Genomic DNA, 14324 nt, shown 5'->3' with positions numbered 1-14324 from the left:
CATGCATAAAAACCTTGGCTTCCTGCAATTAAAAGTAAATGCGAAATAAAATATATTAGAGGAACGACCTTGCACTGATGGGAATACTATGATGGTCTTCATGGGAATCATCCTGGTAATGACTCCTGTTGAACCCTGGTGCAGGCCATGGCAGCTTTCATGATACCAAAGCATACCTACACAAGTTCTTTTCTCTCTGAGAGTGTCATTAAGCTGACCCCAGCATTCATTTTTATTTTAAACTATTTTATTTTAAGCTATCTCAAAAAATTTCCCCTCTAACTTGAGCTAAATCAGAGTGGCAGGGCATCCCTCCTTACCTCCAGCTTAGGAAGCTGCAGAGCTCTGATGGACCCAAGATGACTGCAGCCCAGCACAGTAGCTACAACTGTATTACATTTCATTGGCCTGCTGGCTCCTGGCAGCTGAACACTGTTTTGGCCTGTTCATTACATGGATCCAAATGCTGTTAACAACAGTTTGCTTCAGATTCGCACTTCACTTGCAAGTGAAAGTTTCTTCTCTTTTCTAAAACTTCTTACTACTAATTATACCATCTCAAGTTATTGACAGTGAATTTGGGAAGGCTAAAAACATCTGGTGACTAGTGGGAAAAGGAGACAAAATCAGAATACATCTTTTTTTCCCTTCTCACTGTGATAAGCACTGATGATTTCTTTTGGGCAAATTGCCTATTCCAAATTTGTTAAGATGGTTCACTAATCCAGGAAAACAAGGACTCTGAGAAGTAGGAATGCTTAGCATCCCTGAAAATGGGATAAAATTAGGAGAATCATATCATATTGCCTTGTTCCCCTGCTTCAATAAACAAAGTGCCTCTGCCACTTATTGTGCTCACTCATAAACTCAGAGAAAAATAACTCTGCTCTCCACTGAGCTTGACTTCTTCATTTTGGCAGACATGGTAATTGAGGGTTTGGGATCCTCTAAGCATTTTTTTTTAACTGAAACCAAAAGAAATCCATTTTTTTCATATACTGTTACTTCACAGAAGAGTGTTTTCCTAGAAAATGCAAACAAAAATGGAATTTGGTGGCACAAAAGGGAAAGGAAGAAAAATTTTCACACACTAAATGTTTCTCCTCTCAGTTTCAACTGCTCCAATAAATTACTGAGTCACTAAGTGCAGGAAGAATTTTAAGGAAATTTTCTAATTAATTTCTTTTCTAAAAAAATTACATCTGCTGAGTTCTCATTCAGGAATCTTTCACTCTCATTACACAAGAGCTACACTGTTATTCTACTGCCTAATCAGGTTAACTTAATACGTTTTTTACAGAGTGATCTTCATGACTGTGCAGCACAGCCTTCTTCCTCTCTTTCATCACAATATTAAACAATCCTTCATCTCCTCTTTTTTCCTGTATGAAATTACACAATTTCCCTTGTCCAAGCAAGAACCTTGTACTACTTGCTATTAAACACCGCCACCCTCCCCCCCCCATTATTTTTCCATTGAGCATGCTTCCAATTTTTGGAAAGTGAGCTACAAACATGATCTCAAATTGTACTATTGTGAGAGATCTTCAGATCCCTAGGCAAAATGCAAGTTGTAAGCTTACAACTCCATCTGCAAGGACAGATTCAACTGGCACGAAACCAAAATAAATAAAAATACTGATTGACATTTGCATTCTGCCATGATTGTGCTAAACTGAGGAAGGAAAAAACAGTTCATACTCGATATGATGATGTCCCCAGGAGTTTCTTCCAACAAAAGCCAAAACATGAAGCAAAATGCAGAAATTCCACCTACAGCATTTTTAAAAAGCATGCAGTTTTGGCTAGAGAGCTAACCTTTATTGGAACTTCTTGGCTTCTGCTGGCTTGTATCAACACTTGCACACAAAGAATGAAATGTTAAGGACTGAAGAAAATGCAAATATTAGGGCCATTTGCCAGAATTTCTGGAGTTATTTTGACAAAGTTTAAAAAAAATAATAATTTGAAAAGATCTTCTTCCCTACCAAACTCCTGTTGTTTGCTGTATTTTTGTTAAGTTTTACAGAAACCTCATAAAGCAGCTAGTATTTTCCAGGACAGACAAACACAGAATAAAGGAGATCAACAAGGAAAAATTATATTATCATAATTATCATATTAAATGATAATTAGTCTCATTGACAGTTAATGAGACATGTTCTGCTTGGGCTTTTGGGTGTTTTCCAGAACACATATGTTACCACGTATCCATGGTGGAAGTTGTGGGGATTTAAAAAATTTTATCTTATGCTGTTTAGATCAAATTCTGCTCTTAGCTACAGATGTATAGCTTCTCCTTATGGTGTATTTATCTATCCAATGAAGCAATAGCTCCCCTTGCTCTGCTCTTTTCAAAGTCTGTCAACACAGAGCATCTGAATGCAGCTGTGCAAAGAGTTGCATATCCTGGCCTCTAGCCCCTAGGACAGTCCCAATCCACCACGCAGCTAAACTGTGTGAAGCCCACTGCTGACAACTTCTGCTGCATCTTGTACAGAAAGGAACAAACCACATAGCTGAGAGAGTTGTTGAGTAACCATAGTCACTGCACTAGGATGTTAACTCTAGTACCTAACCGTAAACATACAAAGACCAAGCCTCTTAAGTCTTTCTCCTACTTACCTATGTGTCCTATCATTCCACATGCTAGAAGAGCAAAAGCTGCAGAAAATATTTTCCTCTTTACCATACTCTCAGAATTAATTTTAAAAGACAAATAAGGAGATGCCACTTCAGAACTAATTAAGCATTGATTAAATGGATTACTGAACAAGAAAGTGAGCAAGCAAGAGTCATGATTTACAATGCCTGTGTGACACTTGGCATTCCCTTAGCACTGAAAAACACATTAGAATGTCAGGAGAGAATCATTCAGCTTTGTTGTTCATTAAATCTGATCTCAGAGTAACTGATTCAATCAGAATTATCTTCCAAGAGCATTATATTGAAGTTGGAAAAGAGAAAGATACCTCTGCATTTCATATTATGAAAAAAACATCTAAAAATCGAAACAATGCTATGATTAAAACCTACAACAGGTAATCCTTTCTTAAGGCTGAATAGAATGTGAGGTCTGCTTTCATATGAATTGCTGACTTCACGTAGGTTCAGCACCACAGAGGGTTTATCAGGAGCCAGTGGCAATAAGCGTTCATAGCCTAAAGGGAAGGAAAAGAGGTTCACCCCTCATGGCAAAGGTCAGATTTCTTCAGGCTTACAGCCTGTCCATATACATGAGTGTTCGTGGGACATCTTTGTCTAGTAAGGTCCCATGAGGATGACACAGGCTCCACAATGTCCCCTCTGCCTGGAGGATGGCCCTATAACCACCCAGATCAGTTTGGGGTCATTTGACTTGTGTTGATCTGGTTCCTGTTGCTTTTACTCTCAACCTGATGAACAATCATTGAAACCTTTGTGGGGATGCTGCTGAGGCTGGAATTTAACAACTCTAGTATACAGGGAGACTTGGACGTGTAAACAGGATATTTAACAGTTGCTATTTTCACGGATGTGAAGAGCTATCAAATATCCTCCATTGGTAACATACAACATGCTGTATACTTCATTTATATTTGCTTATCAGAATTGCTATGTAAATGTCATAGAAACGGTTATACTAATGATTATATTAGTGTTTGTCTATTTATTCTGTAGATATCTTTTCAGAGAGTCATCATGTCCTTTGTTCAATTTTGGAACTGATGCACTGCATGCCCAAATATTTGGCATAACATATAGAAAACATCTGGATTTAATTATATTATAGTCCTCTTATACAGACAATGGGAATTGAATTAAGGAATATTTTGAAACCCCCACAGAGATATAAAAGTATTAGCAGCTGCACGAGAACTTTCTTGTTACAATGTTTGAAAATGTTTTGTTTTACAGATCAACAGTCTGACACATCATAAATATCAATCATAACATTTAAGATATATAAACATGGGAGAAAAAATAAAGCTTGCCTTTTAGAAAACACATAGATGAATTCACAGCATTTAGATGTAGAATGTATCCTTTTGTTTAAAAAATGAAAATGTATATTCTATTGGCACAGAAAATATGTTGTACAGTGGTATTAAGCAGGGAATTACATAAGGGCTTGTTGTAATGAACAGCCAGAACAAGATTTTATAGAATCTTGTTATATTGCCACCATATTGTACAAAGAGTAATTCAGCTAGAATAAATTAGCATTTTGCTTTTCATGTTTTCATTCCTTTGAAAATATTTGGGGATATAATATGAGTTTACAGAGTCTGCCCAAAAGTATTAGATGCAGAGTGGATTTTCTTTCTGAGTGTATGCTGGTTCCAAATGCCACTTCTTTTCATGTCAGTACCAGTTTTGCAGTTAGTTTTCAATCTCCCAGTGGCTAAATCACATTCAAAGGCTGTTAGCACAGTAGGGGGTCAGACTTTCTCTCTGAATGTAACTATATCACTCAACAGCAGACTCATGCAATAAGCGATCTAATGTTTTCTTTTCCTTTTTTTTCCCCCCTCCTCTGTCTCCCTGCATTCCTGGATACCAGTCACTGCACCAAGGACCTGAGGCAACAGCCACATGGACTCCATTGCCACCCTTATAGCTTGCTTTATCGTGCAGAAAAAGTCGAGTCTACAGTTCACCTGCTGTCACAATAAAACTTTCAGTTGCTGAATCTTCTAAAATATTCAGAAACCTTCAAAAGACCATTTTCCTATACAATATTGCACATTCCTATGTGTAAGAAGCACATGCAAATGTGTGTATATGCACATATGCATACAAACTTTGACAACCAATGACACAAATATATTAATCCAATTCCTCCTCTTTCCATGAATTTCCCTCAAAATACCTTGAAAAACATTGTCTAAAGGCACAATACTGTCTGAAGTTAGATACTGTATCTACCACGCAAGACAGAGAGTGTTATTAAAGCCAGAAGTAATACTGAGACAAAGAAAACAAAGATCCATAAAATGATGGTCTGTTTAGAAACAAAATTTATCAGGACTGAAGTCTGCACTAGTTGTTAGCACTGGGAAACACTGACTCATGATACCATGTGGCCAGTCTGACCTTGTAAAGGTGCAGTCAAGATCTTTGAACTTACCCATAGTATCATCCTGAACAGGATTTGTGGAACATGATACATGTCTTGCTGATGGACAGCCTGGTTAAAATAAAGGTGGGAGAACTGCTGGGCAAGGGGCGGGAATAAACTACGCTAACTCACCCGTTTTACGAAGTGGAAAATCATCCTTGGCATCCTGCGCTCCTGGTAAAGTGTATTTGTATGGTGGCGAGGCCCCGCTCAGGGGTGGAGAGCTTTGATCCAGTGAGGTATGGTGGGCAGCCCTGCAGCAGACACAGAGAGGTCACAAATTAGCAGCCACTGAGGTGACCAGCAGTAACTATCTACACATGTTGTACACATGTCTCAGCTGTGTTTATGTTCTTGTTCGCCTAAGTGTGCACAAACCACAGGCTCATGTAACCAATTTCTCTCTAACAGTAAGTTATGGAACTCCTCGGGATTCCCAAGAACGTGCTTTTTGCACTCATTATAAAAGTCACATAGGATAAGAGTCATGTTGACCTACAGACAGGATTTGCCACCAGTTTGGGGAATTGACCATTTCAGATGGCTGAATTTTAATATGAATCAGCTGACGCACAGCCAAAGCCATTTAACTCTTGTTGATCATGTAGTAATAGATGCATATTGATCCAGCCTCCTCTATCAAAGTGTGGGGGATTTTCAGGGCAGGGGGGCTTGTATTAAATTAACCAGATATAATGAATTATTATTATATGTTGACAACAAAAAGAAAACTATTTAGTGAACAAGGTAGATCAAACCTTGCTTTTAAGTTCAATTTGTTAGTTTTGTGAGCAAACCACTCTGCAGCACATAGCAGTCACATCAGCAGAGAAGCTCCAAGCTGAAGAGTGTTTTCTGACAACTGCTGGATGAAAGAAACAGTGTGGGCAGATTTTTCTGAACACAGAAACTGCAGATTGCATAGAAATTGCATCACTTGACTCACAGACAGAGGTTGGGGTTTGGTTTTTTTTTTGTTGATTCTTTAATTAGAGGGGGAGAGAAACTTTCAAACTTTGAGTGCGTCAAAACATAATTTTAGCTGGCCTTTTACAGACTCTCCCTGTCTTTCCAGCACAGTGTGGTTAATCAATAATACCTCTCTGTCAAAAGGGGCACTACCATGAGAGGGAGTACTACTTTCTGTATTGTAGCAGAAGGCATCCTCTGCAGAGCTCCTCATTCTCACCCATCTGAAACTCAGAACTAAACAGATTATTCAAGAAATCTTACATGTTCAAGAGAATTTTACACACTATTTGGATGAAAAAAATAAATTAAGTACTGTATCTCCATTACAAACAATGTAACTATGCATTAAATGTTGTTACCACAATGCTCTGGTTAGCTCAGAATGGAAATTTCAAGGGCAGGCCTTCAGTAATCCTTTTTAAACAGAACAAGTACAAGATGGAAATCTAGTGTACCATTTCTGTTTGTCCTACTGAAGGTCAATTCAGGCATGACATCGAAGATTTAGACAAATGTGGCCAGAGTTCATTTTGTTGGATCGACATATGTGTCTGTTGCAATAAGGCAGTTAAAAAGGAATTAGTACCAAACAAGTGGGTAGGGAGGCAGGGAATAAAAACTGCAAAACTGTAAACTCCTAACGTGTTAATAACCCACTGCAGGACTCAACATGACTTGCTTCAATGTCTAAGCAGATTCTTATCAGGGCCAAGGCACCATAAGAATATGCAGTTCTGGATACTAAAATCCATCAGAGTAAGAAAAGTTGAACGGTCACCATCCTTCTCAAAATCTGTTTGAATTATACTTATATCGTTCAAGGAACTTCACTGGAAGCAAAGCAGCATCTCTTCAAGAAAAACTAAGTTTTGTGATTGATTCAGAATCCAAGTAAGTCAAAGTTGTTCTAACTACAGAGGTTGAAGAGACTTGAAAAATGACAGGAATTGTTGTAAAATCCGTGATAGCATCAAAAGATGAAGCAGTTGAAATAAAAAAAAACATATAAAAATGTCTGACACAATCTTGTTCTGTATAGCTCTCATTTCATCACTGAACACTGAGTACTCCTCAGTTCAGCCAGAAACATTACACTTCTGGCTTTTTGCTAATTTTTTGGTAGAACTTTGGTCTTGCTCTGGAGGCAGACTCTCACTATCCCTGCTGGAGAAGCATTCTGGCAAATTTTAACTGATACATCAATGAGGCAAGGAAGCAACTTAATACTGAACATACGTGTACCAGAGCTTGGGGTGGCGGCTCATGGAATGATTCTTCCCATTTGCTGGAGAGTCTTTTGTTGCCGATTTACTTAACAGGAACTCTTGAAGTTTCTGCTTCACTTCTGTACTGGCCACTGCCCCTAAGACACACAGAATTAAATCTGTCTTATCTTTACTTATAAAAAATTAGATTTTTAAGGAAAACAAAACCCAAAACAGAGCCTGTGTCTTGCTGCTGGAAGTCTTGTAAACTCTAAAAAATATTGGTGGAAATCAGTCAAGATGAGATAACAGTTGGATTAAATGTATGTCTGTAGAAGCCTGAAGTTGGCCATAACTCAAAAATCCAGTGAAGTCATAAGGAATATTTCAACAGTAGATGAGGCCATTTATCCAGAGCCAGATGTATCTAAAGAATTTAAATTATTTCCTAATAATTCCCAAATACAAAGCCAAGGATGGAACTATAAAGACAGTGACAAAAGGTTACTTTGAGTTTGCAGTAAAGAATGGGATTTTTTCTTTAGCAAAGTAATAGTAATAACACAGCAAAACTGCCCTCTCAACACTGTCTTGGTTATTAGCAGAGCACTGCAGAAAGTCCCAGCAGTGAGGCTTTTCATCAAAGTCCCTTAGGAGTCTGTACCTGTGATGTCTGAAAGACAGACCACAGCCTGAAACATGAGTCTGAGTTGATAGTTCTATTCTTATGACACAACCAACACAAAGACCAAAATGCCAGGAAGATAGTGCATTTTGACTTCTCTTGGTGGCTGGCTCACTACAGAACATGAAGTAGAGCATGTCAGTGTAAGGTTAAACTGGCAATTCCTACTTGCATCATGGGACTATACAAAAAATATGCTTTCCATTTTCCATAAGCAGTGACAAAAAAGGGAATAAAAAACATTTATCTCAAAGTAGCAGCTTTAAGGCACACTTGATACTCCCAAATATTTGGTTACCCAACCCTGACACAACATAGACAGCTGGTGAGCATGTCCCTCTGTGAACCAGTTCCCATAAAATACCTCTATTCCCTTCAGCTTCATACCCTAACTCCCCTCCCCACATCTTCCTCCCCTCTATTCATTAAGTAGATCAGCAGCAGCAACAAACACTGGAGCTGGGTCCAGAGGGGTCACAAGTGGCTTGTCTGGCTGACACATACTGAACATCCACTCAACAAGTCAAACTGAGAAGGGAACCACTGAGTTCACATCACCGCTTTTCCTCTAGTAGGAGCACTATATAAAGCCTAACTCTTTAGATGGAAGCTGATTTTTCATGCCACTTACAGGAACCTTTTGTTCCTTCAGTTTCTACCACCCCCACACTTCTGGGTCAATACACTGGTGATGCTTTTATGAGATCATTGTTCATTAAAGTACTGGAACCACCGTGGAGACCTTAATTTCTAAAGCCTACAACATGGTACACCTACAATTGTTGAACTGATAAATTTTTCCATCCAAGAAAACAATAAGTAGGAGCATAATCTACAGCTCTTTTTTGCTTTCATCTTTGTCATTTAATTCTTGTGGTCATTTAGCAGGACAAGTAACAGTATCTGTTTGTGGAAGCTTCATTTTGAATACCTTCACACTGTACTTCAACCTGATTTTTAATCTCACCTCACTAAGGAGAATTATTTGTATCTGTCTCCCTCTAGTGAGCACCAAATCCTTTATAGCTGTTATTTTCCTTAGACCTATATATGAGCTAGAGATAACTCTTGGTTGGGCCTCATGAAATGGCATCAAGAACAAACACAAAGCAGTTTGAAAAAGTACTAGTAAAAGTATTCAGAAGTCTCATCCAAAGATATTCTTAAATATTTCATCATATTTTCAATCTTGAAACAATGCCCAGATAAGTTAATTGGCAAGTAATTTGATTTTTGCTGTTTTGTAGTGCTTTCTGTATTGAGATCTAAGCTCTTCAGAAAGAAGTTCTCATGTGAAGCTTCAGGCATTCAAATTCCCTCATTTTTTTAATAAAAAGAGCTAGATTCTTGAGAAGCACATACACAGGTCCATCAAACTCTGCTTCCCTGCAGTTCTCCAAGTCTGCATATAAACCAGCAATGTATTTCTGTGGGTGCAGTGGGTGGCCCTGCTCTTCCACAAGCACAGCCTTGACTTCCCAAGCTGCATATTTCACACAGTAATAGGCTTCCTTTAGGTTTCTGTTCATAGTCTATTTTGGCTGGGAGAATGCAAATGGAAATAGATTAATTTCTTATTAGGATTCATGGTACATTGGCTCTTACTTTCTCGTCCTCTTTCTTTGCCTCGGAGGGGAGGAAGCTGCTGCTCCCTGCGATGCCTCTCCAGTTCCTGCTCTTGTCTCTGCTGCTCCAGTTTCTGCTCTTTTTCAAGGAGTTCTTGCTGTTGTTTAATGGCTAGGAGTTCCTGTTGTAACTTGCACAGAACAAAAAGACATGAGAAAATGCAGTTTGCACTGTTTTCTAGGTCAGGCCTGGTTAAAACAACCCCCTTGAGTAACTGAGTATCAATGCTTGCTTTTGTTCTTACACTTCTTTTTATCTCTTAACTGACTTTCCCCAGTCTTTTAAGCTGGATAGTGCAGTACTGGCTGTCACTAAAATGAACTCTAATATCAGGTAGCAGCCTGCTGCTCTGGTTTCACTTCTTTCTCTTTTGGCAAACATGCCTGGAAACTGCAGTGTTCTTTGCCTGTGCATCACTCAGCTCTGGCTTCTATGTTCCTCTACATTTGTCAGCTCCATCGAGTGGAAGTTTAGCACAGTAGCATAATGGCAAGTAGATAAGGCAAAAAATTGAAAGAAAGGCAAGATCATAAATTCCTGGTCAAAATCCATTATAGCAATCCTGTCATTGTGCATATAATCCCATAAATCATTTTCTTTTTATATTATATGAGGCAGTTCAGAGAAGAGTGAAAGTAAAACACTTCCAGGGCCTGCCTCCATTTTACAAATCTAAGTATTATTCACTTGCCTAACAATTTGCTTTGTGGTCACTAACTCAAACAGTAGCCCGAAAAAGCAGTCTTTCACTATACTAAAAACTGCACATACCAAAAAGACAGCCATCTTGAAGTCTGTCTGGAAACCTAGGTTGTACAATAGGTAGTTTGATTTTTTGTGGATGTGGAGGCTTCATGAGCCTGATGATTCTCGTAGTACTGCCTTGGTCTGCTGTGAGCAAGTCACTGGTAGGTGCTCGCAGTTTTGCTTGAAAAGGCTTCTATCACCCCAATACAGAGAAAGAAGCACTCAAACACCATCTTTCAGTCATAGCAAACCATCCAGGCATTTTCCCTTTTCATGTCTGCCTAAGCATATTCAGTTTGCAGATAAAGTGAGGGATAAATGAAAAATGTTGCTACCTTTATGTGCTCCTGGAGCTGGGCCTGATGCTGGCGGGTCAGGTTTTCATGCTGCTTCTGAAACTCTGCAATCAGCAGTTGTTTCTGAATTTGCTGCTGCTGCTGGATCAGAAGTAGTTCCTGCTGTAGCTGCTTTTCACGCATAATTGGGTCCACCATGGGAACCATCATCCTGAGATCGGTTCGCAAGTCTAACGGTGAGATAGGTTCTAAGCCCACGGGAACCTCTGACTTTACATCCACTGTGGGAAGAAAACAACAAAACATATGTATATTAAATATAACTGCAGAAGGAGATGAGAGATCATTTCTACTGGGAAAAGACCCATTTCATTCGAAGACTGTTTCAATATACAGACCTTTCAAAACACTAATGCAATCTATGCTGTATGCAAACTTCAGACATTCTTAACAGTGACTGGAGATTTTACAAATTATTTAACTTTTTTTTTTTTTGTTCTCCGCAAAAATACTCCCAGATTAATATTCTGCTAAACAGACTAACAAGCAACCTAGTTCTAAAACCATGTCACAGCCTAATGGAGCAATATTTAGTGAGAATCTCCTAGGCACTATTAATGCTACACAATAAACACTCAAGGCAGTTCCTCGGCATAAGATGAAGGACTTGCAGGTCTCACTGCATTGCAAGAGATTTTTCCAAGCTAGTGGGTAGATTTTCTAAGAATGGTGTTACACAGGAACAGCTACTCAGTGTTACATAGCTACTGCACATAAATATACCTGGTAAGCACATATAACATTATAGGAAAGCAATCTGACACACAAAATGAGAAGTTTTAATACAGCTTTTGGAGCAGTGATCATCATGCTTGGAGTAGATTAGACATAATACACTATATATGGCTTGGAAGAAAATGAAAACATCTTGAATTATTCCAATTTATTGCAAAATGCTGTATATTTTTAATCCATCATTAAAGTATTTAATGAAGGAGCTTATGTTTTTCTACCTCCTGATTTAAATCGAAACGACTAAAAAGCAGTGGAAAAGAGACATTTGATTATTTTCAGTACTGCTTTTCACATTACATGAAGAGACTCAGCGTAGCTTTATCTGTTTCAAAAAGAACAAAAAAACTAGCAAGTAACATTAGTACAAGAGGAAAATAAATAGCAGCTGAGGGTCTCTGCTACAGCTCAGCAGTTCTGATTCCATCCACGAGAGGACAGTGGAATACAAACACATTCACTCTAGTTCCTATTCCTCCACTATCTTCATTGGAAAATAAGATTATTAACTGAAAACAAACATGCTGTCGGAAATGACTAGGGAACAAGATTTAAACATATTTTCTCCTCTTGTTCTGCTGCAGCTGTATTTGTTTTCAAGGAGAAAACCAAAATGAAACAGAAATATTCTAGCAAGCAGAAGCAACAAAATAGAGGCAGTGAAAGCTGAAACTGCAGCAAACGGAGACAACTGAATTCTAACTGTATGACCAAGTCTAATAGTAAAAGGTTTCATAAAAGGAAGAGACAAGGCACCAAATCTCTTCTACTGATCATACTTTTTTCTCTCTCAAAATTCTCAAAACATAAAATTTTCTGTCCCCCCTTTAAAAAAAAATCCTAATAACTGTGACTCTCAGAGCATAATTCGCCTTCCTAACCTGCTATTCCAACAGAATGTTTGTGTCTGAGTGCTTACTTTTGTTCTAAGACTAATCACTAAATTATAAAAAATCACCTATAACTTACAAAAACTACTCTTGATTATAAATAATTGCCACCGACCAAGAGAAACGGACAGGCAAACCCCCAGCCTTTCATCCCATTTATTCAGCAGCAATCCACATTCCATTTGTCTAGACTAAATATAGCTGCGTTTATACAAGAAATCAATAGTGCTTGCAGAGAGCAGAGCAAAGACATGAATATTTCATCAAACCCTGAGAGAAATGGCAATCAGCAAACTGACAGCAAACCGTGTAGGCTGACTGGCCCTCCAGATAAGTCTCCTGTACTTGGACAATGGCTCATTGCCTGCAAGTCACAATCTTATCATCAGCACTCTTCTATTTTTAACATTAATTGCATTGTAGGTGACAAAGGCTTATCATGTTTAAAGTGGAGAGATGGATTTTCTTACATCTTCTGTGACAGGATAATAAGCCTTACTAGAAGCAGTAATAGTAACTGGAGCTCAGCAAACCCTGCAGGGTCTGGTTCACAATAGTGTTTGCAAACTGAACCCCGCAGGGTTTGGTTTACAATAGTGTTTGCAAACTGAACCCTGCAGCATGTTTTGCAGATACTGGCTGCAAATCAGCCCCTACAGATCTGCACGGTGATTCAGGTTGATTATACTTCCTATCTCAGACCAGCATCCCACTTCTTCTTTTTCAGAGCACTTAGCATGAGGGGAGGTCTCCAGATTTTTCTAACAATGGAAATTTCCTTTCACTCTCAGTAAAATCTACAACTAAAATCAGACTTGGTTTGATAAGCTACATATTTTCAAGAATTTTCACACACTCAAATACTAAATCTAGCAGTGGAATACCTACTTCAATTTTACCTCATTCCTTAATGTGGGGGGAAATAAACATTAAGGTAGTTCTAGAGGCTTGGATCCATAGAAATCAATACATCATCTGTCATTCATATGCTGACAAATAAAGACAAGCATTTATTTCCTGGCATATATATTGCTAACAGTAAGGTTACCACCAATACTACTACTAACAGCTGACATAGAAAATACTAACTCTGGGGGCTAATTACCATCTTAAAACTGTACTAGCTAATAGTTAGCTGGGTAATAATAGTCAGCTTCATCAATGAAATTATGTTAAACAAGTAACTGTAAGATCACTAATCAAACTGCATGGTTTGCTACTGCCAGTTCTCTGGTCCTAATGCCACAGGCCATTTACATTCTTCTTGCTTGTTACTAGCTGACAAGAAAGAGACAAAGCAGCCCTGTGGAGCTACATCAGTGTGAAAAATGTGTGATGGAGCAGGGAATCAGAATCGGTGTCTTTAAAAGCTTTGACTTTTAGCTGAAGCATCTTCCCCTCAACACCCCCCCAACACAATTTTAAGTCTCTTGAGAGCAGAGGTGATGTAGAATGTTTACTTTCATTGGGGCTTTATATGTTTTTTCATCCCCTCTACACAAATACATGCATTTTTCAGGTAAAAAATTCATGTCCTAATCAGTGCCCTCGACTTCTAACATTATGAGAAGCAGTGGGATGCAGTACTTAAGCAGCAGGATTCGCCAAGATATTAGCCAGAGAAGGACCTTGTTTTGCAGAATTTTCAGTATCACCAATGGAGTAAGGTTTTAGCAGGCATGATTCAGAGTGGGACCCTGTCTGCACTCTCTCCACTGCGGTCCAGAGCAGATTGCCAACAGCTCTGCCAACTACAGAGCAAGCCTGGGATTCCTCTCTAAGGTTAAATAAAGCCAAACTCTCTGAGCTCATGTCAGCTGCAGTGAATACAACAGTAGGCTGCAGAATATTAACTAAAAATGTTACTGAAAGCTCAGTGATTCCAGGAAATATGCCAAAATTTGAGTAGAAAAATATTTAATTTTCAGCTACAACACACTGCAAAAGGCATATGTATTTATTTTTCCTATAAATACTCAATTGCCTTTATCTTGAAACATCAAAAATAGT

The 14324-nt window shown here is 38.6% G+C and overlaps 1 protein-coding gene across 6 annotated transcripts in view; it reads right to left on the bottom strand.

The window, feature by feature from the left end:
• Positions 1 to 14324, bottom strand: part of HDAC9 (histone deacetylase 9) — a 182694-nt gene that overhangs the window by 121486 nt on the left and 46884 nt on the right. For 2 of the 6 annotated variants that reach the window (XM_009071883.1, XM_009071887.1), the window contains exons 1-4: positions 10672 to 10911; positions 9569 to 9710; positions 7310 to 7436; positions 5234 to 5355 (exon numbers count right to left, since the gene is read on the bottom strand). In XM_009071883.1, the coding sequence (XP_009070131.1) occupies positions 5234 to 5355; positions 7310 to 7436; positions 9569 to 9710; positions 10672 to 10842 (562 nt within the window). In that variant the 5' untranslated portion in view covers positions 10843 to 10911. Of the gene's footprint in view, positions 1 to 5233; positions 5356 to 7309; positions 7437 to 9568; positions 9720 to 10671; positions 10914 to 14324 lie in introns of those variants that run through there. The other 4 variants (XM_009071884.1, XM_009071888.1, XM_009071889.1 and 1 more) reach the window with 4 other exon arrangements.

The sequence above is a fragment of the Acanthisitta chloris genome, unplaced genomic scaffold (assembly GCF_000695815.1).
Source record: "Acanthisitta chloris isolate BGI_N310 unplaced genomic scaffold, ASM69581v1 scaffold23793, whole genome shotgun sequence".
In the NCBI taxonomy this organism is placed as follows: domain Eukaryota; kingdom Metazoa; phylum Chordata; class Aves; order Passeriformes; family Acanthisittidae; genus Acanthisitta; species Acanthisitta chloris.
This window is presented reverse-complemented; position numbering and strand designations above follow the sequence as displayed.